General features: G+C 35.5%; 1 protein-coding gene across 1 annotated transcript; it reads left to right on the top strand.

Annotated features, from left to right (window-relative positions):
- The first annotated feature begins 4,929 nt into the window (after positions 1-4,929).
- LOC106138758 (zinc finger protein with KRAB and SCAN domains 7-like) lies at positions 4,930-15,249 on the top strand. Its single transcript, XM_060950491.1, has 17 exons — positions 4,930-5,003; positions 5,127-5,217; positions 6,064-6,252; positions 7,017-7,134; positions 7,868-7,987; positions 8,653-8,816; positions 9,215-9,326; positions 9,836-9,945; positions 10,433-10,530; positions 10,816-10,954; positions 11,167-11,334; positions 11,809-11,886; positions 12,439-12,586; positions 13,390-13,527; positions 13,960-14,064; positions 14,612-14,691; positions 15,220-15,249. Exons 1-17 carry the CDS (start codon positions 4,930-4,932, stop codon positions 15,247-15,249), a joined length of 1,962 nt encoding a protein of 653 aa, XP_060806474.1.
- The last annotated feature ends 4,323 nt before the right edge of the window (positions 15,250-19,572 follow it).

Raw genomic sequence — 19,572 nt, 5'->3', positions numbered from 1 at the left:
AATCTAAATTGGACAATTTGTTTCCAGCTAGTTTCCTTTGCGATTTCTGTGATTGTGTAACGTTATAAAGTATAATTATGACGAAATGACAAACGTGCTCTTATTATTTTCTACGAGTAGGTACCTATATTGATAGCTCTCTCGACCACAGTCAAGTTGTGATGTGATGGCGGCATGGCGTCAAATCCAACCAAACTTTTGTATGACATTATTCTAAATTTAAAAAATTAATTGCATTCATATAAAATCACGCCTTCCCAAGGGGTAGGCAGAGACTACATCTTTCCAATTGCCACGACACTTTTTACATGTTTCTTTCGCTTCATCAACATTCATCATTTTATTCATATTACCTCGTCCGTTTAGGGTTCTCTTATCCAGAACTCCGCAATTTATCAAGGTACCTTTCTATAGCCTTCCTCTTTTAACAAACAACAAACTGCACATAAAATTTCTTTTCGTTAACATTTCGTAAAAAAAATGCAATTTCTTGTTTCTTGCTCGGACCCAGCAGAAAATTTAAACTCTATAACTCTCATATAGAGGCTGATCAGCTGATCTTGGGGTCTACCAAAAATCAATGACGTCTCTATTCCCGCTGATAGAACAGGCCGCGTCCATATTTTGTTAGATATTTGAGATTTGGTTGTTAGAAAACAACAGTGTGGCAGGAAATGCAGCTTTACAAAGTTGTATAAAAAAAAAATCAAGATTCTGTATTACAACGATAGTCACTTAGTTAGCTCTAGTAATTTATTAATTAAAATTACAATTGTATAAAATATAAATGTTTCGAACAATTGGCGGCCGCTAGAAGCATTATCTAGTCAACCATTGGGTCTGACGAGAACTTTATGTGGGGTCAAACTAAATGAATATATGTATTTACACTTACACGAAATACAAAATAATATAATTGTAAGAAAAATACATAAAAACTATTATAAAAAAAGGATATACCTACATAAATAAATTGGTGCAGCGATTACCAATAATTACTACGCTTTTATATTAGCTTGGGTTGTATGTATGTATGTATGTATGTATGTATGTATGTATGTATGTAACGGAATCTTTGAGCTTAATTTTCACTGATTTCTAAACGTCTGATCAACTTGGAACTTTGCACACGTATCAAGGACCGATGACAATGCAATATTTTGATAAGAGTTTCTCATTATCCTTATTTTATCATTAAGCCAAACAGCTGAACGGGTCCCATTGGTCATTTAGAGACTGTTGGCTCCGTCTATCCCACAAGGGATATAGACGTGATTATATGTATGTATGTAGCGATTACCGAAAGTAGTGTGAAGGCTTATTTATAGGTATTAAGTTTGCATGTTATAAAAAAATTTAGGTTTATACATAGACTAGCTGTGCCCGCAACTTCGTTCGCGTGGAATAGTTATTTTGGGCATCATTGAAGCCCTCAAAGATGAATAATTTTCTCCGTTTTTTTTTTCACATTTTCCATTATTTCTTTGCTTCTTATAGTTGCAGCGTGATGTTATATAGCCTAAAGCCATCCTCGATAAATGGTCTATTCAACGCAAATATAATTCGAACCAGTAGTTCCTGAGATTAGCGCGTTCAAACACACAAAAAAACAAACTCTTTAGCTTTATAATATTAGTATAAATAAAATATTCCCACGGGTCCGCTTCTAGAGTATGGGTAAAACCAACAGATGAATCAAACGCGAAGCTATCTTACAGATAGTTTTCAAGTCAAAACAATCATTTACCAAGCCTGACAAACGGGCTATGAGCTTGCAATATTAGTATCAGCATCTTCCCGTGTTTATCTAACACGTGTCAAACGGAATAAGATCGAGTGGGTTTTGTAGAATGCAATATTGGAAACTAGCTTTTCAGATGATGCATGTGCATAATTTTGTGGTTTGAAGCTGTTATAGGGGAACGGTGGGAAGTTTTACGATGTCGCATTAAGCTAAATAAAAATTTGCATTTAGGAAATGTTTTGAGATGTTTTGATAGTAGAATAGAATAGAAAACAAAGTATTACTGATTGACGTCACATAACTTACATTTTTTTATATCTACTACCGCATGTGTAGAAGAAGCGGCGGAACAAACTACACTGCAGCATTTTTTACGGACGTCATTTTACAAATATAGATTAGATAGTAGGTAATTAAATTAAATGGTCAGTCGTGATAATGAATTAATAACTGGTATAGCAAGACATTGTATATTAAAACAATGTCTATGCCCATAAAATTTTGAAGAGATCCCACGATTTCTTCAAGTTTCCATTATCAGATCTTTTGACAAAATCGTTATCAATATTGTTTCATAATTGACTTGGTAATTATATAACAAACATACAACAACCGAAGTAAGAACTTCCTTAAGTTTTTGAAATCGGTTGGATCTAACACATGCACACATACTATCACGTCCTAATCCCTTACGAGGTAGACAGAGTGAACAGACACTTGATTAATTTTAACTATCAGCGCGGGAAGAAAAGCGTCTGGTAGCAGTTTAAAAAATAGGTTCCCGACACAAGTAATTACGTGTTTGTTTTACAAAATTTAATAATATTGCCATAAGTAGAATCGTCTCTGTGTGCTTAATTGAACCTAGTGCAATTTTATAAAATCTAGTTGGAAGATTACTTTTGAAATAATACGTTAATAATAATTAAGAATTTATTATTAAAAACTTCTAATTAGAAAACCTCTTTTTTTTGAACGGGGTGAAAGAAATTCCACAAAATTATATACCGACATCTTACGAACAATTCGTAAACTAAATCAAAGTGAGACGTGTGAAGTAATAATACGCGAAACGCTTTATGAATAACTAAGTAGTTATAAACATTATTACTAGATGGCGCTGTAATATACTTGGTTAATCATTTCAGTTGGTACTAATAATAGATGTCGCTAGCTAGCATTTCTTTATAGTGTCCTAAATTTAGTCTAGATGGCGCTTATTTAGGTCTATATTATTGTTTTAGTTGAATTCTACTAGATGTCACAGTTGCAAATTTACTTGCCCATCAACACTTTTTTTATATGATACATAAAAACTAAGTAAAAAAATATGGAAAATATACTTTTAAATATTCATTTTTTTCAGTCTGGATTAAGCTTTAATAAGTACGGTTTAAAAGCTTTTTAGTAAGTATGTTTTTTATTAATCATTTTTCAAGATTCGTAAATAGATGGCGCTACTGATCTAATACAAACTTACAACCAAACTTCAAAAAGAAGGTTCGCTCTGACATTTCCCACAAACTTAAACTCTCATTCTCTAAAATCTTGTGGTTCCCAGCACCAATACAAAGACCCATAGGACCACTCCATTTACTTCCCATTGATGACGTAAAAGGCGACTACGCTTATAAACTTGAGATTTTTATCTTAGGCGATGAGCTAGCAACCTGTCATTAATTGAATATCAATTCTATCATTAAGCCAAACAGCCCCTACCCCGCAAGGGATATAGACGTGATTAAACATATGTATATATGTAGAAGTAGAAGGCTGGTTTGTAATCACAGGTTGTATCAAGCGCATTGGTGGTTGTCACAATTTTTCTGATTAGCTTGAGTTTTGGATAATAATTCTGTAATGATTTATAAAATCTGGAAAAATATTACACAATATATCTATGCATATAGATAATGTGTAACACACATTAGAATAAGTATGTACTTTACCACTTTCCCATGGATGTCGTAAAAGCCGACTAAAGGAATAGGTACAATCATCTATTTCACGCTATATCATGATCCAAAAGGACGCTAGTTCAATGTCAAAAGGGTACCGCTGGCTCCTTTTTTGCAACATGAAGAATAAATTTTAAGTATTATTCCTTAACAATATATTGCTTCATGCTTACCTACATAGCAATACTACTTCTATTTTCAAATTCTAAATATTGGTATAGATTCTGTGCTTATATTTACTAAGAACTAATTTAATTGGCTGAAAACTTACAACGTAAAATATACAAGTTACGACATCTGGATATCGCTACTTCAAAAATTTCCTTCAGCAAACATTGCCTGAGCGTTCTTCAAGTGGAGTGGCCTTCGCGAAATGAGCAGACCACTTAGACGTAACAAACCACTCGACGGATAGACAGAAAGATGAGATTTATCTTCTCATTGCTATATTTTGTTGGTAATTCAGATTATTTTATTTATCTTAGGTACGTATTGCATACTAAAATACACTTGCCGGGGTACGGGATATCTTAAAAAAAAATTCCCTAATAAAAATTATAATTCCCATCTTGCGGTTAATCCACAGTCACCATTGCCTTATATTCCTGCCACTTTATATTTTTTTCTGTCTTATAATATACTATTGAACGAGCAATATTTGTCGCGTCATCGCCTGAGCGTAATTAAGCGAATCTACAAAAAGAAATTAAAGGCCATCTATAAAAATTTACGGTAATTTAGCATGAAAGTAGGATCTTATTTCAAGAAGATTTTGCGTGAAAGAATAAAAAACATTAGATATTTATGTTGTGTATTTATGTATTTTTATTATTTATTATTTGAAAAATCTGTGTTTTGTATTGGTTGTAAATAATCTTGAAAATTTATTTTTATATTGAGCGTGAGTATGTACTAGAATATCTACCAGTTCAATTATTAAAATCTAAAGTCATTCTACAGTTCGGGTGAAAAAATAATTATAATAATGCGTTTACATTTTATTGGATCATTGACCTCAAGTAAAGTTCGTTTGAGGTCACATTACAACGTCTTCAATGGCCGCACTGGCCACTTGCAATTTAAACAAATTATGAAGCTCCAAATTCGAACGGGAATTGTCATAGAAACAAAAATAACAATAGAAAATTCAGTGAAAAAAACGACGGTTTGATGTGCGCTTCGTGATTTTTTGTCAAAACATAATTTGAATTTTGCAATAAATAAAAAATGATGTTCTCGGATAAAGAAATAAAAGAAATACCAGAAAGTACTTTCATGCGGTCCGACGACGAAATAATAAGGTGCACGATGTTCAATTATTTTGCAAAAAAAAACGAAATTCGTCGTGGCCATATTGATTTATTTACGTTTTTCTATTATTTTTGTGTTCGTGCTTTAAGTTCGTTGAAATATTTTGTTTCCAGTATCCGTGAAGTCTGTTTAAGTGACAAGTTTGACAAAAAAGATTTGGGATTCAACAGCGAATCATTGTTATCAAACTCTGGGCGAAATTATGTAAGTATTATTTGCTTTTACTCTACTAATATAAGTGGATAACATCCTCGCGGCATATTCCTACTGAAATTACTCTAAGCAACACTCACAAGCATCGTATGATTAAATTTAAATTATTGACAGTCATAATGACATAAGATGACAAAAGCTTTGTCAAAATTATATGAAAGAGACGTTACTTCAACTTATGACGTAACTTGTTGAAATGCTGTAGGTGAATATGAAACTTTTATACCTACTAAACATGAATTTACTAACATACAAGTAAGAGTTGCAATGCTAATGACATAAATTTTTAATGTCCAAAATGAAAACAACGTCCAGATGTAAAAAAATCCAACACGAAAGATACCCATGATCACGATCACATATAGGTAGTATCTTAGGTAGGTAGGAAATATACATATATATTTGTCCACGTGCCAAAAGCCCAGGTATAGGCAGAAATCTGTCTTATATATTTTCCTCTCTCTTATCTTTACGGGTTCCCGGTATTGGTTCCCGGTTACTCCCTCCACCAGTATGCTGCGGAGCCAAAGGTTTCACCTTCACCACCTGCACCTTCCGCCATTTCTTTAAATCCTACATATTCCATGTTTACCAATTTTTTTAAATCATTTTTCTTCCTTCTTTTGATGATTTACCGATGGTCTTACGGTGCGTGAGTTAACCTGATTCATCTGGATTAGGTTTCACATCTCGGAGTACAGTCGTAAGTACAGCTCCTTGTAAAAAAATATTTACACAATTAAGAATTGGGGCTTATGAGCTAACTCGGGTGGATTTTCGCTTACATAATAGCTACATAGTTGTTAAATAAATAAATGAAATTCCTATTATTAACAGCTGGATTCCTCCCGCTCCTTGTTCCGCGACGGCTTCTTCCCCGAGGGTCTGGAGCCGCAGCAGGCCAGGTTCGCATGGACTGAGGAGGATGGCAACATCGCCGCGCTGGTCTCTGAACCTGGTTTCGGGACTACTGGACAAACGACCTTCGGGAAGGATTTGGATGCAGCTTTTAAGAGTGAGCTGAAGGTACATATGCGATTGTATTTTTTTTTCTCTCGTTGCTATTTTTATGAAGGTCTAGATTGTGAGTGTAAGTATTGTGGGTTCTAAAGATAAAGATTTCACTGCCACACTAATCCCGAGTTCGGCAGAATACCAGAGACGGTAGGGCAGCATCGGTCAGATCACCCTCGGGAAAGATCTGGATTAAAATGAGCTATTTTATTTCTAAGTATACATTGGTACTGGCTTAATTTCAGTACAAGCAAGTCTTGTCGGTTTTAGCTATTTTTCTTCTCTGGTGTGACTAATATGAACTATTGTTTTTGTTCTAAGATAGGGTGACAAAGAGGCTGATATTAATTTAAATTTTCTCTCTGTTTCTATGCCCATCGTGAATTATTAAGCTACTATTATATCCGGGTTCAATTACCTCACAATGAAACCCATTCTTGGTCTTAGTCATTAAAATGAAATCGAGTTGGACACGATTTTCCGAACTTATGATGAATTTTAATTATAAATTATAAATCAAACGAATATACCTACAATGAATTTTCATATAATCTTACATGCAATTTAAAAAATACAATAAATAATTATGACTTAAAACTTTACACGAAAAGAAAAACAAAATACCTGTAACATAAAAATATATTGCGTGCGACCTCCTCTATTTTCCGTAATTGTTGTGCCCGCCAGGGCTCATATCTGTACCGTATTTTTTTGTAACCGTGTAAACTCATGGAATGCTATATGTGTGAGTATTGACTACTAATAATATCTTGCAGGAGGCTGACACCTCGAGCTCTGTGACGCAGTCGACCACCCGCAGTGGGCTCACGTTTACCAGGAAGCCGTACTCCGACTCTCAGCTGGTCACCTCTACGTCGACCGGCAATGGAACAGGTACACTATCCCTACACCTCATGGCTCTACCAACCTTTCTGTTATACGACTACATGTACTGTAATGAATCATCATATATTTTATGAATTACTAGCTTTTGCGCGGGGTTTCGTTCCTGCGGGAAATTGCAAATAAATATTATCTACATATATACATCTATATAATAGACTATGGCATATCAGTATTTTCAAGGCTTTTGGCTCTGTCTTCCCCACAAGTAGTATATATAGACTTGATTATTTGTATGTATGTATAGCCTATGCCACTTCCGGAGGTCTAGGAGCTTTTGAGTGTCTAGAAACACACAAAAATACAAATGTTTTCTCTTTATTAATAGTGTGGGTAATATCGGCTGCCAAAATCTAGCCCGTGTAAAAAACGTAAGCTTTTCACTTAACTTGTGCCGTGTGATGAGAGGTCCTATTTTTTTTTATACTGGTGCCGGGCACCAGTATAAAAAAAAATAGGACCTCTCCATCTTTTTCCCATGGATGTCGTAAAAGGCGACTTAGGGATATGCTTACAAACTCGGGAAACTTTTTTTAGGCAATGGGTTAGTCACCTGCTACTATTTGAATCTCAATTCTATCATTATGTAATATCATAGCTAAGCGTGGCCTATCAGTCTTTTCAAGACTGTTGGCTCTGTCTACCCCACAAGGGATATAAACGTGACCATATGTATGTTTGTTCACTTAACCCTACGCGAGCATTTACGTAACAACATTTACAGATCGCACGAACGGCCAAGGAGCGTGCAAGGTGGACAAAGCTGACCCTCGATCAAGGTTCCACTTCGTGAAGTATGTCAAACGGCACGGCCGCACCGTCAAACTGTGGGAGTGTGGGATATGTGAGTTACTGTGACATATTACTGTAGTAACTAGAGTAAAGTAACAATTATTTAACTATGATCCATTATAGGTAAGGTTCTCCTGCCAAGGTTTTGGAGATCATAAGGAAGGCGACTCCCGTCCACAATTCCTCTATAAAAGTTGACATGATCAGATAGGAGTCACTTAGTGTAACAACTTTATTCACCCAATCCAGGCTCATGACTGTGTAAAGGCACATTCCAGAGTCCTCTCCAGCCAGAGAAGTAAGAATGCAACCGGAACTAACAGCAGGAGGATTGGAAAGAAAGATACTTACATAAATGCGACTATATCTATTATTCTGTAATATAATACCTCAGACACCATTCTCTAACAATTTCTATTGTTACCTATACTTACTTTAAAGGACAAAATGTAAATCTGTGTTGAGATAAATAAATTTTTAATTTATTATTAACTAGAGGCCGCCCGCGACTTCGTCCGCATGGAAACCCTATCAATCCCGCGGGAACTCTGGGATAAAAAGTAGCCTATGTGTTATTCTGGGTCTTCAGCTACCTACATACCAAATTTCATGGTAATCGGTTCAGTAGTTTTTGCGTGAAAGAGTAACAAACATCCATACATCCATACAAACTTTCGCCTTTATAATAGTAGTAGGATTTATTATAATATTTATCAGGCAGCCGAGAGTTCCAACATCAGTACACCCTGACGCGTCACCTTCCCACTCATACCGACGAAAGGAACTTCCACTGCGACGCTTGCGGCAAGAGTTTCCGTCAGCTCTCCACTCTCAGCCAACACCGCGCCATTCACTCTGCGGAGAGACCCTACACTTGCGAAGTGAGTTGGTGGCAGAAATTCACAATTTTTTTGTCTGCAATCTGTTGGCAAATGCGTGCTACTAAACCTGACTGTCTTTGTTAACAAATAAGCCATGTCAACTTTGCAATATTGTCCGCTTAACCTGGAATACGATTTATCTGAATCTAAACCACCATTTGAGCTTTGTATGTATGTTATTATATTTAAAAACAATAAATGACCATATAAAGGGAACTAATACATTTTCAAATGCATGTGAATCCGCCCGTTTCTTATATATGTTTTTTACTACCAGACAAGCATGGAAGCTTGCAGGGTAAGATATGGAGTGTTGAGAGTGGTCCTATTGATAAGTGCCGTAACCACACGGCATTCTAGAAATCCTAATAAGATCCTATTTCTCCTGTATGTCTCAGGTGTGCAACAAAACCTTCAACCGCGTGTCCACCCTGATCTCCCACCGCAAGACCCACTCCGATGAGAAGCCCTATAAATGCCACATCTGTCCCAAAGGGTTCCACCAGAAAGGTTACCTTTGTGTCCTTATCCCTTCCTGAACACTCTTATTTCTTTTAATATTCTGATATAATAATGTGCTTCTATCAAGTATCGGTTAAGCTACTCGAAGAAAAAAGCTAATCCAACTCTAAATCCTACTGTGATAAAAGAATTGAGAAAACCTGGAACTATTGTGATGTATAACTATTATCCGATTTATATTAGAATAGTCTGCCAAAGTTGCGGAGGTTAGTCGTGAGTCGCTTTGTTTAAAAAAGTGTCATCTTATCCACGATGTTGTTAGTCATATGCGTGCCTTCCTTAACCTGATAGGATACTGATGTAAATATAAACTCATACATAAAATCACCCCTTTTTTCCGGTACGGTAGGCAAAGACTACATCTTTCTTCTTACCACTATCACTATGGATTTCTTTCGCTACATTCACATTCATCACTACCTTCATGCTTGTCTATTGTTTATTCCAAATGCTTCATTTTTCGTATAAATCGTGATAAAGGTAAAAATATACCACAGGTAACCTTCGTAACCACCTGTTCACGCACACCAACGAGCGTCCTTACCGCTGCAATATCTGCCTGAAGGGCTTCAACCAGCAGTCCAACCTCGTCTGCCACAAAAACAAGGTAAGTTGGTATTGGTTGGTAAGTTAATATTCTTCTTTCACTTCTTGTTCATATGTTATTTGATTTACGTGAGCTGTTTGCAAGAGGATTATATTTCTCTGTCTGCAACTTTATCTCTTGGTTTTGTTCCTTTTTTAAAAATTTTAATACTCACAAAATATTTTTAGATTGAGGTTTTTTTTTTCTATTGTCATCATCTTCATAGCTTCTGCCCCAATAGCCATAACGATGATGATGATAGAATTCGGGGTCCATCTTCTTTAATGACCCACTAGTGAGCAAGTCGGATAATTATACGAGGCAACTTCTGTCTGCCTGTCCTGGTTGGTTATATATGTGGTTATATGGTTAATAGGGATGAAGTTGGATAATTGTTTTTGAAGTTGTTGGTTATAACAAAAAAAGAGTGGACATCGAAGCTATCAATTGAGGATAGGAACTAGAATTAAAAACTAATTCGTCACTCATTTCTGTTTTTTTTTTTCAGGCACATTCAGACGATGGTTGTAGTGCGGTCTCCTCCCGAAGGAACTCGCTGCGTCTGCCGCAGCCGACAACTCCTGTAAACCAACCTGATTCTTCCAGGTAATGCAAATATTATTAAAATTAGTTTTATACTACAAAAGACCTTACGTTTTAAATATATTCTTAAATTTAGATATAATTATTACTTGAAAGATCCCAAGGTACGTTAATTTCAGACAAATTCAAGACTTTTTATAACTTATATACAATACACGGCATGTAAATGTGATTTTCATGATCTCATAAGTGGCTTCCGAGCTTTTGAGACCCAGTAGCTGAAAATGCAATTATAATAAATTATATTGCAAGTCATAAAGTAAGAACTAAAGTATTCGAACCTTTCAGATCATCTGCCGACCACTGCGAGGTATCGTCCACTGTTGGTCCCTATTTACCCTCAATCGAAGGTCCGTCTTCTTCGTCTTGGGGGTCCAAATGGTCTTTCTCTAAGTTTGATCCCGAGCCGAACGAGCAATTCAGTCAGGTACCTCTCTCGATAACTTTTACTGGAATCATGATGAATTTGTTACACTTGACTCAGAACTAGGTCGGTCAGATATTTAACATAAATGTAAAAGTACACAAAAATTAGTTTGATACCTCTTCGCAAGTATTGCATATTTGGACACATTATTGAGTTTTCTATGAACTTGTCCATGGCGTCCAAAAGGTCGATATAATTATTTTGCTATCCAGGACGGTAGCTGGGGGGTGGGTTCGGGGGTGGTAGTGGACCCCATCAAGACGTACCACATGGGGGTGGCTCTGGCTACTAAGCAGACCCCGTTCGCGTTGCTGAAGCCAGACAATGGGACGCCGGTGCTGGTGAAAGTGATCGACACCATGTTACCTGGAGGGAAGCAGGTTTGTGTTTTATATATTTACAAATTATTTATTTATAGATCAAACATAAAATCACGTTTATATCCCTTGCGGGGTAGACTGAGCCAACAGTCTTGAAAAGACCGATAGGCCACATTCAGCTGCCTGGCTCAATGATAGAATTGAGATTCAAATAGTGACATAGCCATCGCCTAAAAGAAGAATCTCGAGTTTATAAGCCTATCCCTTAGTCGCCTTTTACGACATCCATGGGAACGAGATGGAGTGGTCCTATTCTTTTTTTATTGGTGCCGGGAACCACACGGCTCGATTTTATTTATAGAAAGTAGAAGGAAAACGTAAGCAACTCAAGGGATGCGATGTAGAATCAGTTAATTTGTAGGTTAAAATTGATCTTCTATTGGAATGTCAGTCAGCAGTTATTAAGAGATAATAAGTTTTCTTTCGTATAATAACTTAGTCTAACACTAACAGTGAAATTTTGATTGCTTTCAGATGTTAGTACCAGCAACAGCTGAAGATTTAAAAGTAGGGGGAAAAATTGTTCTGAAAAATGAAGAAAACATTACTTCAGTAAGTACCACAACTAATATTAAAATAATATTATAAAATATACTATTATTATGATATGACATTGCTCATGACTGTGAAATGCAATTGATGACAATCTCAACGTTCAACTTTTACGAGTTACAAACAAGCAAACTCTTGGGATGGAATTAAATCGAAAACGAATCGAAGACGAAATTGAAAATTTCTTATTAGGTATTAAAAATTATGAAAGATTTTTTTTTATTTGGAACAAAATACATAGATCACATTAAAAATATGACAATTTACATCCACAAATGCACAAAATCAAATTCAAATTCAAAATTTTTATTCATAATTATGGGATACTCCATATCGCATAATAATTGTCAAAACATATGGTTTAACAACATTGGTTGACGTCAAATAAATTACTTAAAACTAAGTTTACTGCCGCTTCCAAGGCGTCAGTGCAAGAGAAGCGGTAACAAACTGCACTGCAGCATTTTCTACAACAACGTCAACTTCACAGTACCAAATAGGTCTCCGCTCAGAAAGTGTCTGTGTAATGTAGGTATAACTGGACTGTTTTAGAAACCGAGCCAAGACCCGGACGGGTCCGCGGTTCAGATCCGCGTGCCGGTGGTGGCGACGGTGGTGCCGCGCCTGCAGCCCGGGGGGAGGCTGCACCTCGCCGTGCAGGAGCCCCACCACGCGTACCACACGGCCTTGTCTGCTGACAGTGAGGCTTGTTGTTACTAGTCCCAGGTTCAGGTCCCTGTGGCGACGGTGGCGCCGCGCCTGCAGCCCGGGGGGAGGCTGCACCTCGCCGTGCAGGAGCCCCACCACGCGTACCACACGGCCTTGTCTGCTGACAGTGAGGCTTGTTGTTACTAGTCCCAGGTTCAGGTCCCTGTGGCGACGGTGGGAGACTGCACTTTGAACCTCCGTAAATTAATTTTTTTCGCGATTTTGTAATCCAAAATCCTCGATTTTATCTATGGTCATGATCAAAGATTTCCTGTAAAACACGAAGGAACAAGAGATTAGAGTTCTCAGATAGAGAATTATATAAATAGTGTACTGTTGAAAACATAAAAGCGAGAGAGACAAACCCTGCCCTTGCAAGTTGTGGAGGAGTAGTTTCGGTTTAACTTAATCCATCGGACACTCATCTCCAGTATTAGGTATTCTCTCATTTCTTTTGACGACCTGTTCTTCTTATACAAGGTACTTCTCTTTCTCATTTTTTTCTATTCTCAGTTACACTAAACCTCATTCATTTTAATAAATATTTCAGACTTTATAACAACAATAAGAATTACACTCGTTTCCTTGATCACTACATAGTATAAAACAAAGTCGCTATTTTAGTCTGTTTATCTGTATGCTTAAATCTTTAAAATTACGCAACGGATTTTGATGCGGTTTTTTGTAACAGGTAGATGTATAATAACATTTATAATTTTGCACCCGTGCGAAGCCGGGGCGGGTCGCTAGTGAACTATATAGAATTACAAAATAAATTTATTGACATGTTCCTAGTGGGCGAAGTGAAAGTGGAGCCGTGTTCGAGCAACCACGAGCTGCCTCTGGGCTGCAAGGACCCGCTGCCTCGACTGCACCCCATCAAACCCCATGACGCCGTCAGCGTGTTTGATGACGCTGCCCTAAGACCAGGCGGTAACAAACCAGATATTAAATAAAATAAATAATAAAAATAAAAATCATTTATTCCAGGTTTCTAGACCCATATCGTTTACACAAAAATTACATTTTAATACATACATTGAATAATAATAATAAATTAAATAATAATAAATTCCATTACAAAAATAATAATAATTTTAATTTTAAAGAACATTATGCGTTTACTTACACGGTTCTCAGAAGGTTCACCTCGTCACATGTAACTCAGTGAACCTCCTGAAGACCGCTGCATCCATCCTGTCCGCTATCACCTTCAGGACTCTGTTCCCGCCCCCCCCTGACCCTGCGTATGAGCATACATGTATATATTAACTTTTCTATAATAAATAAACAGTATCCTGTTTGAATTTCACTACATCCACATATCAATTAATTTTATTTTAAACACTAATATATAATTTGTAGCGAGCGGTCGCCTGTCGTCTTGTTCGCTGCCGCCGCCCGCGCCGTCTCCTCCATTAGACTTCATCCCGTTGGATCTCTTTGAGCCCATGGAGTGCATACCTTTGGGTAAGCATCTTCTAAATACATCAGCATATCAGCTGGTATAATAGCGAAGAAAAACCTCTTGTTACCGTGCAAATAAAAATCAATCAAGGGAAAGGTTCAAAAACTCTTGGAATTTTTCTTTTAAGCGATGGGCTAGCAACCTGTCACTATTTGAATCTCATTCCATCATTGAGTAATACAGCTATACGTGGCCTTTCAGTTTTTTTGAGTCTTGGAGTTAATCAAGTTTGGGTAGGATCATTTATTGCGCCCATGGACTATTTACTTTTGTTCTTCCCCCTGGTGTTACGTCTCGATAACTAATATATGTGTTACAAAATGTGTTATAAACTAACAAACGAATGTACTATCACATTAAAATATTACTTGGAATTGGGATTTCGACTTTGTTTTTCCACCAGCTAAATTTTCAATTTATTTATACAGAAAAGTTATCTATGTATGTTATATTGTAACAAAATTGTATTGTACTATTCCTTTCCTGTACTATCTTTCTTGTTTTATTGTATTTAAGTAGGTAATATTTAGTTATACTGTTTACCCCCAGGGCCCCAGATAACAGCAGTGGGGCACATCGACCAGCCGCCACCCTCAGATGATTCCGATATATTTATCGGGGAGTTTGAAGTAAGACTTGTTTTCTAATTATATTCTACTTATCTGCAATAGATTTCCATGTTATTGGAAATAAAGTTAACATACTTTAATATTCTCTAAATAACCTTACTTGGAAAAAAATTATGAGAAAGCCTGGGTTAGAAGATCAGACAGCAGTCGCTGTACACACGATCTGCAAAGGCAATGACCGTAGTAAACATTTTTTTTTAACTCGGTCATATTTGTGACAATGATAAATTTTAAACGGATTTAAAGTACAGACTCTATGGTGAGAAGGCGGGATCGGAGACCACATTGAGAAATACCACGATCAACTGATCGATCCAAAGAATTTTTATTGCGCCACATAGCTTTGTATCGAACTCAGCCATTGTTTTAACGTCGCTCTGATTGAGGAGGACTCAACTGTATTTATTTCTATTCGTTTTCATGAGGTTCACATAATTCTTTTTTTATTTCTGTCATTTCATCGAAACCTAATAAAAACGTGTGGGAACAATTTGCAACTTGGAATTATAAATCTGCCTTTTGTTTCAGGAGAGCATCCCGCTTTCGGACTCTGACTAAACCAAAGATTTATTGAGATTTTTTTTTTAAATAAGATTATTTAATTTACTTTTTGTTGTATGCCGCAGAAGAATGAAGTCGTCGATTTGTTTTAGTTTTTTAAGTGAAAATGTCTTTTGTTTGATAATGTAATATAGCATGTGTTATACAAACAAATATATATATATTTTTATTTCCTAAGCTGCTTATAGCTAGGCACCAACTCAATGGTTTTATCCTTGTATTGCATTATACTTGCTTCTGTAGTTTCTATCTATTGTCCGGGGCTTGGTTTCTGTGAACTTTTAAAGAGAGTAGAAGCAGAGAGGTATTTGAGTTTACTCATTACATAGTAGGTACCATGATTATAAAATATATATTATGTATTAAATAAATGAAAAAATAAGTAACAGATACTTAAGTAGGTACATTTTTCGATACCTCTAATTTTTTTTTTTAAATAATAAAATCGTTTATCCTCAATTAACAAAGACTTAACATGGTTTCTTAATGCTAGTACTCAGCTAAGTTGGCATGTTACATCAATCTTTGAGGAGAGGAAATAAACGATTTTATTTTTAATTTAACCTCTAATCAAATAACGGCGAAATACCATAACATTGCACAAAAGATCTCTCATAGGAGGCAATTTCCTGTCGCCCGTGTAAATAATCCGTTATTATGACGTCGCGATGACGTCGCTATTGTATCGCAGCTACATCGCAATCGTATCGCGTTGTCATCGGCACGTGCGAGGAAATACATCCTTTGGAGAGGGGCAGCCCTAGTGTAGTGAGCTGTGGTAGCAATAGATGGCGCTAGTTGTTCTAATAACGTTTGAAATTAGAACACATGCACATAAATATAAATTTTGTATTACTCGTAATACATACCTACGTACTGAAATTTCTTGTTTTCACTTACAACCTTAAATAACGTTATCTACTTAAATAATTTATTTATAAAATCTATGTAGGCATATCTACAATAGAATGTATTGTCGATCCAAATATCCAGTGTCCGTGATGGATATCATTATAGATGGAATTTTTATAGATATATCATTCCTAATAATTTTATTTCATAATACAATTTGCTAAATAAATAATTTCTTGCTGATGAATTTCTAAAAATTGTATTGAAATTCACATTCAAAGTGCATAAAGTGTAACAATGAGTTTCAATTTTAACAATGACAATAAATGATAATTGACCACATTTAAATTCTGAATTTGAACACGATGGGAACAGTCAATTTGTGTTAATGACAACCCGACCACCGTTCATAGGAACCACAAGAATCGCAAAAAAAATCACCATAACATTTAACAAGAAGAATGTGACAATAAAACGCGAATTACGTCGTCCAGTTTTTTACCAAAGAGACGCACGTGGCGGTCACGTGACTGAAAATATTAAAACTGGTGTTAGATCTGACACGCGGCCTTTCCCACCAATAAATAGAAAATCTTGACAACCCTGTTTCGGCAACCTTTTCAATAGCATTCTAATCTCATTCAAAACACAGTTACGCAACGTCTAAATTTCCTTGAAACGATATTCCACTTTTAAAATTAACATTAGAAATGGAAAATAAATTCCATATGTCTAAAAATAAGATCGAAATTCGTGTGATGTGCTGTTATAGAAAATAGGGTTGTCCTCAATGGTCTTAGCCGCCCCCGACGGTTATCGAATAATGCGTTGGCGCGTGCCGGTGCACGTTTTTTTATAGAATTTCTCTATCGTGCGAACGGAGAAGTGGCACGTCTGGTGCAGACAGCACAATGCCAGTGTGGGGAGTACACTGCAGATATTTGACGAAATTTCGTTCCAAATTTAAACTGAATTTAGTTATTATCGTTCGAGACGTGATTCGATTCTTTATTTTGGATTTAAGATTCCCGCCGTTTGCGGCAATCCTTGGCAGTTTCTGAGTAGTAATTTGAAGTTTAGTATCGTTTCGACCTTAAACAATATATTGTTTAAAAATAAATGTTATCATTTAAAAATACATAATGAAATGATTATCACATGACACGATATAATGAAATCCAAATTAAGTCGGTACTACTACATTGCTACACACAATTTAAGTCTGGATTAAGTACTAACATAAAACAACAATTCCACTAACAAATACTATCAATTGCACAAAATATCATTAAAAACAAACACGGGGTGCCAATGGCAAGCCCTCCCTGCGAGGGTGCAAATCATTTCATATTTTGATTATGATATCAATGTCGCCCAGTCTTTTTTTAGGGTTTTTTTATTTCTATTGTGTATTAATACACATATTAACCCATTAAAAGTCACGTGCCGACATAATATAATATTTCACACGTTCCAATAGAACCATTGTTGATATAAATTACACTTTTTATGTGAGAATAAGTTGGTAAAAAAGTGTAGGAAAATTGTGTCTGTATAACAGAAGGCGGGTAAATGCTAAGTTATGTAGAGGTATTATTTTTTTACACTTATATGCTAATAACAAAATTTTACATTACTTGAGAATTGGTCATCTGTGTGTGTTTTATTATTTAAATCAGAAATGTTTAGCAGCCCAGTTGTGATGTAACAAAATTTTTCTGGTAAATTATAGATATAGGTACTGTAAAGCAAATTGTTGTTACAAGAACAATAAAAATCAATTGCTATTTTAAATTCCCGTTGAGAGTTTTGGTAAAGATATAGATAATGTTACGAAACACAACTTAGAATAAAATGGAATAGAATAGATTTATTTTCAAATTTGGATACAAGGTATCACCCATTGGAATAGGGGATAACTAAAAGAAGATACTTATAACTAACAACTATACGCGGATGAAACTGTTAACATGATCTTATTTCCATAAGGTATCTTATGTAAACATAATAAAAACAATTACTAACGAACTCGGTTTATCATTAGAATTTTTAATAAGCAACTGAAATACAATAAAAAAATAGAATATTTGCTTAATGACCGCTGTCCGTCACCGGCAGACGAGCGACACGCGACCGGCACGCCGCGCGGATTATCGCGATTGGTCGCAGTCGCAACGGATTTGTCGCAGCCCTGCTTCTAATGAAGTATGACATTGCTTTTTTCCAACGTTGTAATTGGAACTGAAATTAAGTAATGTTTCATTTGCTTAACTGACAATGGCATCCCGTGATTTGCGTTTTTAAGTACTTGACATTGTTAGAAAAAATTTTCGCATAATTTTTCTCATAAATTAGGAGTAAAAAGAATACGATATTTACAATTTTATCTTTTTATTATTATACAGCGTAATTCAGGTCTAAATTCTTTAAACACACATGTCTTATTTTAAAGATTATGGTAATAGATCACTTTTACCCATAGATATGATTGAACATATTGGCGTGAAAAAAAAATTATTCAGGATTATACCTACCCGCATTCTTCATTAGCTACTTATTCTTAATTGTGATTTTTTTTTTAAATTAAATAAAAAAGTTTAATGACCAATTTTGTCAGTCACCTTTAGGTACCACATAAATAACTAATAACAAAAATATTAACAAATTTGGTGCTATCTAAAATCATAAAAATCGCTAACGAAAAATTTATAAAAACATGTCAGTACACGTAGTAGGCAGTGTACAACAAGAGAATCCATCAAAACTACAAAATCGGTTCCATTTGGCTTAAAAACAATGGCTGAACAGACTGTGGATTAGTGCGCATGGCAGGAGAGGCAAATTGTTTGGTAACCTGATTACAGCAAATAGTTCTGTCTTTGCCCCCCACCGCGCGGCCGACCATATTCTATGTGTATGGAAAGGACATCCATATTAATATTATAAAGAGAAGAGATTTGCATATTTTATGACCAATGAACTAAGAAGAATTTGATATTTGGCACATAAATTAGTGTGACATTCACAGTTAGGTACACTTGAGTTTCAAAAAATATTCTTTTAATTTTTTTTACTTAAACCGCAAGTAAATTTTAAAGCACGTTTTTAGACAGTGCATCATTCATCAAGTATTGCCTAAATATTTACTTACTTGTCGAGAAGTTTAGATATTATAGGTAATACGAATAAATTTCTTGTTTTAATAAGGAGAAGTGACTTTGAAAACAAAATTTCTATTCAGTTATGAAGCAAAAATACAAATTTATAAATCATCAGTTTTATAAACCAACAGCAAAAAGCGATCTTTACATGTAGTTGCAGTAAAGAATTTAATTCAAGTTTATAATTTCGTACTGTGATTTTATCAGCATTTCTTCCAGTTTAAAATGTATTATCAGACATTATAATATCAACAATAATTATTTTTTTAAATCCTATCTAGTAAAGTTGTTATGTAATCCTTGTTAT

Source organism: Amyelois transitella, chromosome 21 (assembly GCF_032362555.1).
Source record: "Amyelois transitella isolate CPQ chromosome 21, ilAmyTran1.1, whole genome shotgun sequence".
Taxonomy (NCBI): domain Eukaryota; kingdom Metazoa; phylum Arthropoda; class Insecta; order Lepidoptera; family Pyralidae; genus Amyelois; species Amyelois transitella.
Note: the sequence above shows the minus strand (reverse complement) of the source record. Positions and strands in the feature narration are given on the sequence as shown.

Excerpts from the sequence above, each read along its gene's own strand:
- LOC106138758 (XM_060950491.1), top strand. The coding sequence starts at position 4,930 with ATGATGTTCTCGGATAAAGAAATAAAAGAAATACCAGAAAGTACTTTC. Across the intron at positions 13,528-13,959 it reads CGCTGCCCTAAGACCAGGCG|CGAGCGGTCGCCTGTCGTCT; the intron begins GTAACAAACCAG and ends TATAATTTGTAG. Across the intron at positions 14,692-15,219 it reads TATTTATCGGGGAGTTTGAA|GAGAGCATCCCGCTTTCGGA; the intron begins GTAAGACTTGTT and ends CTTTTGTTTCAG.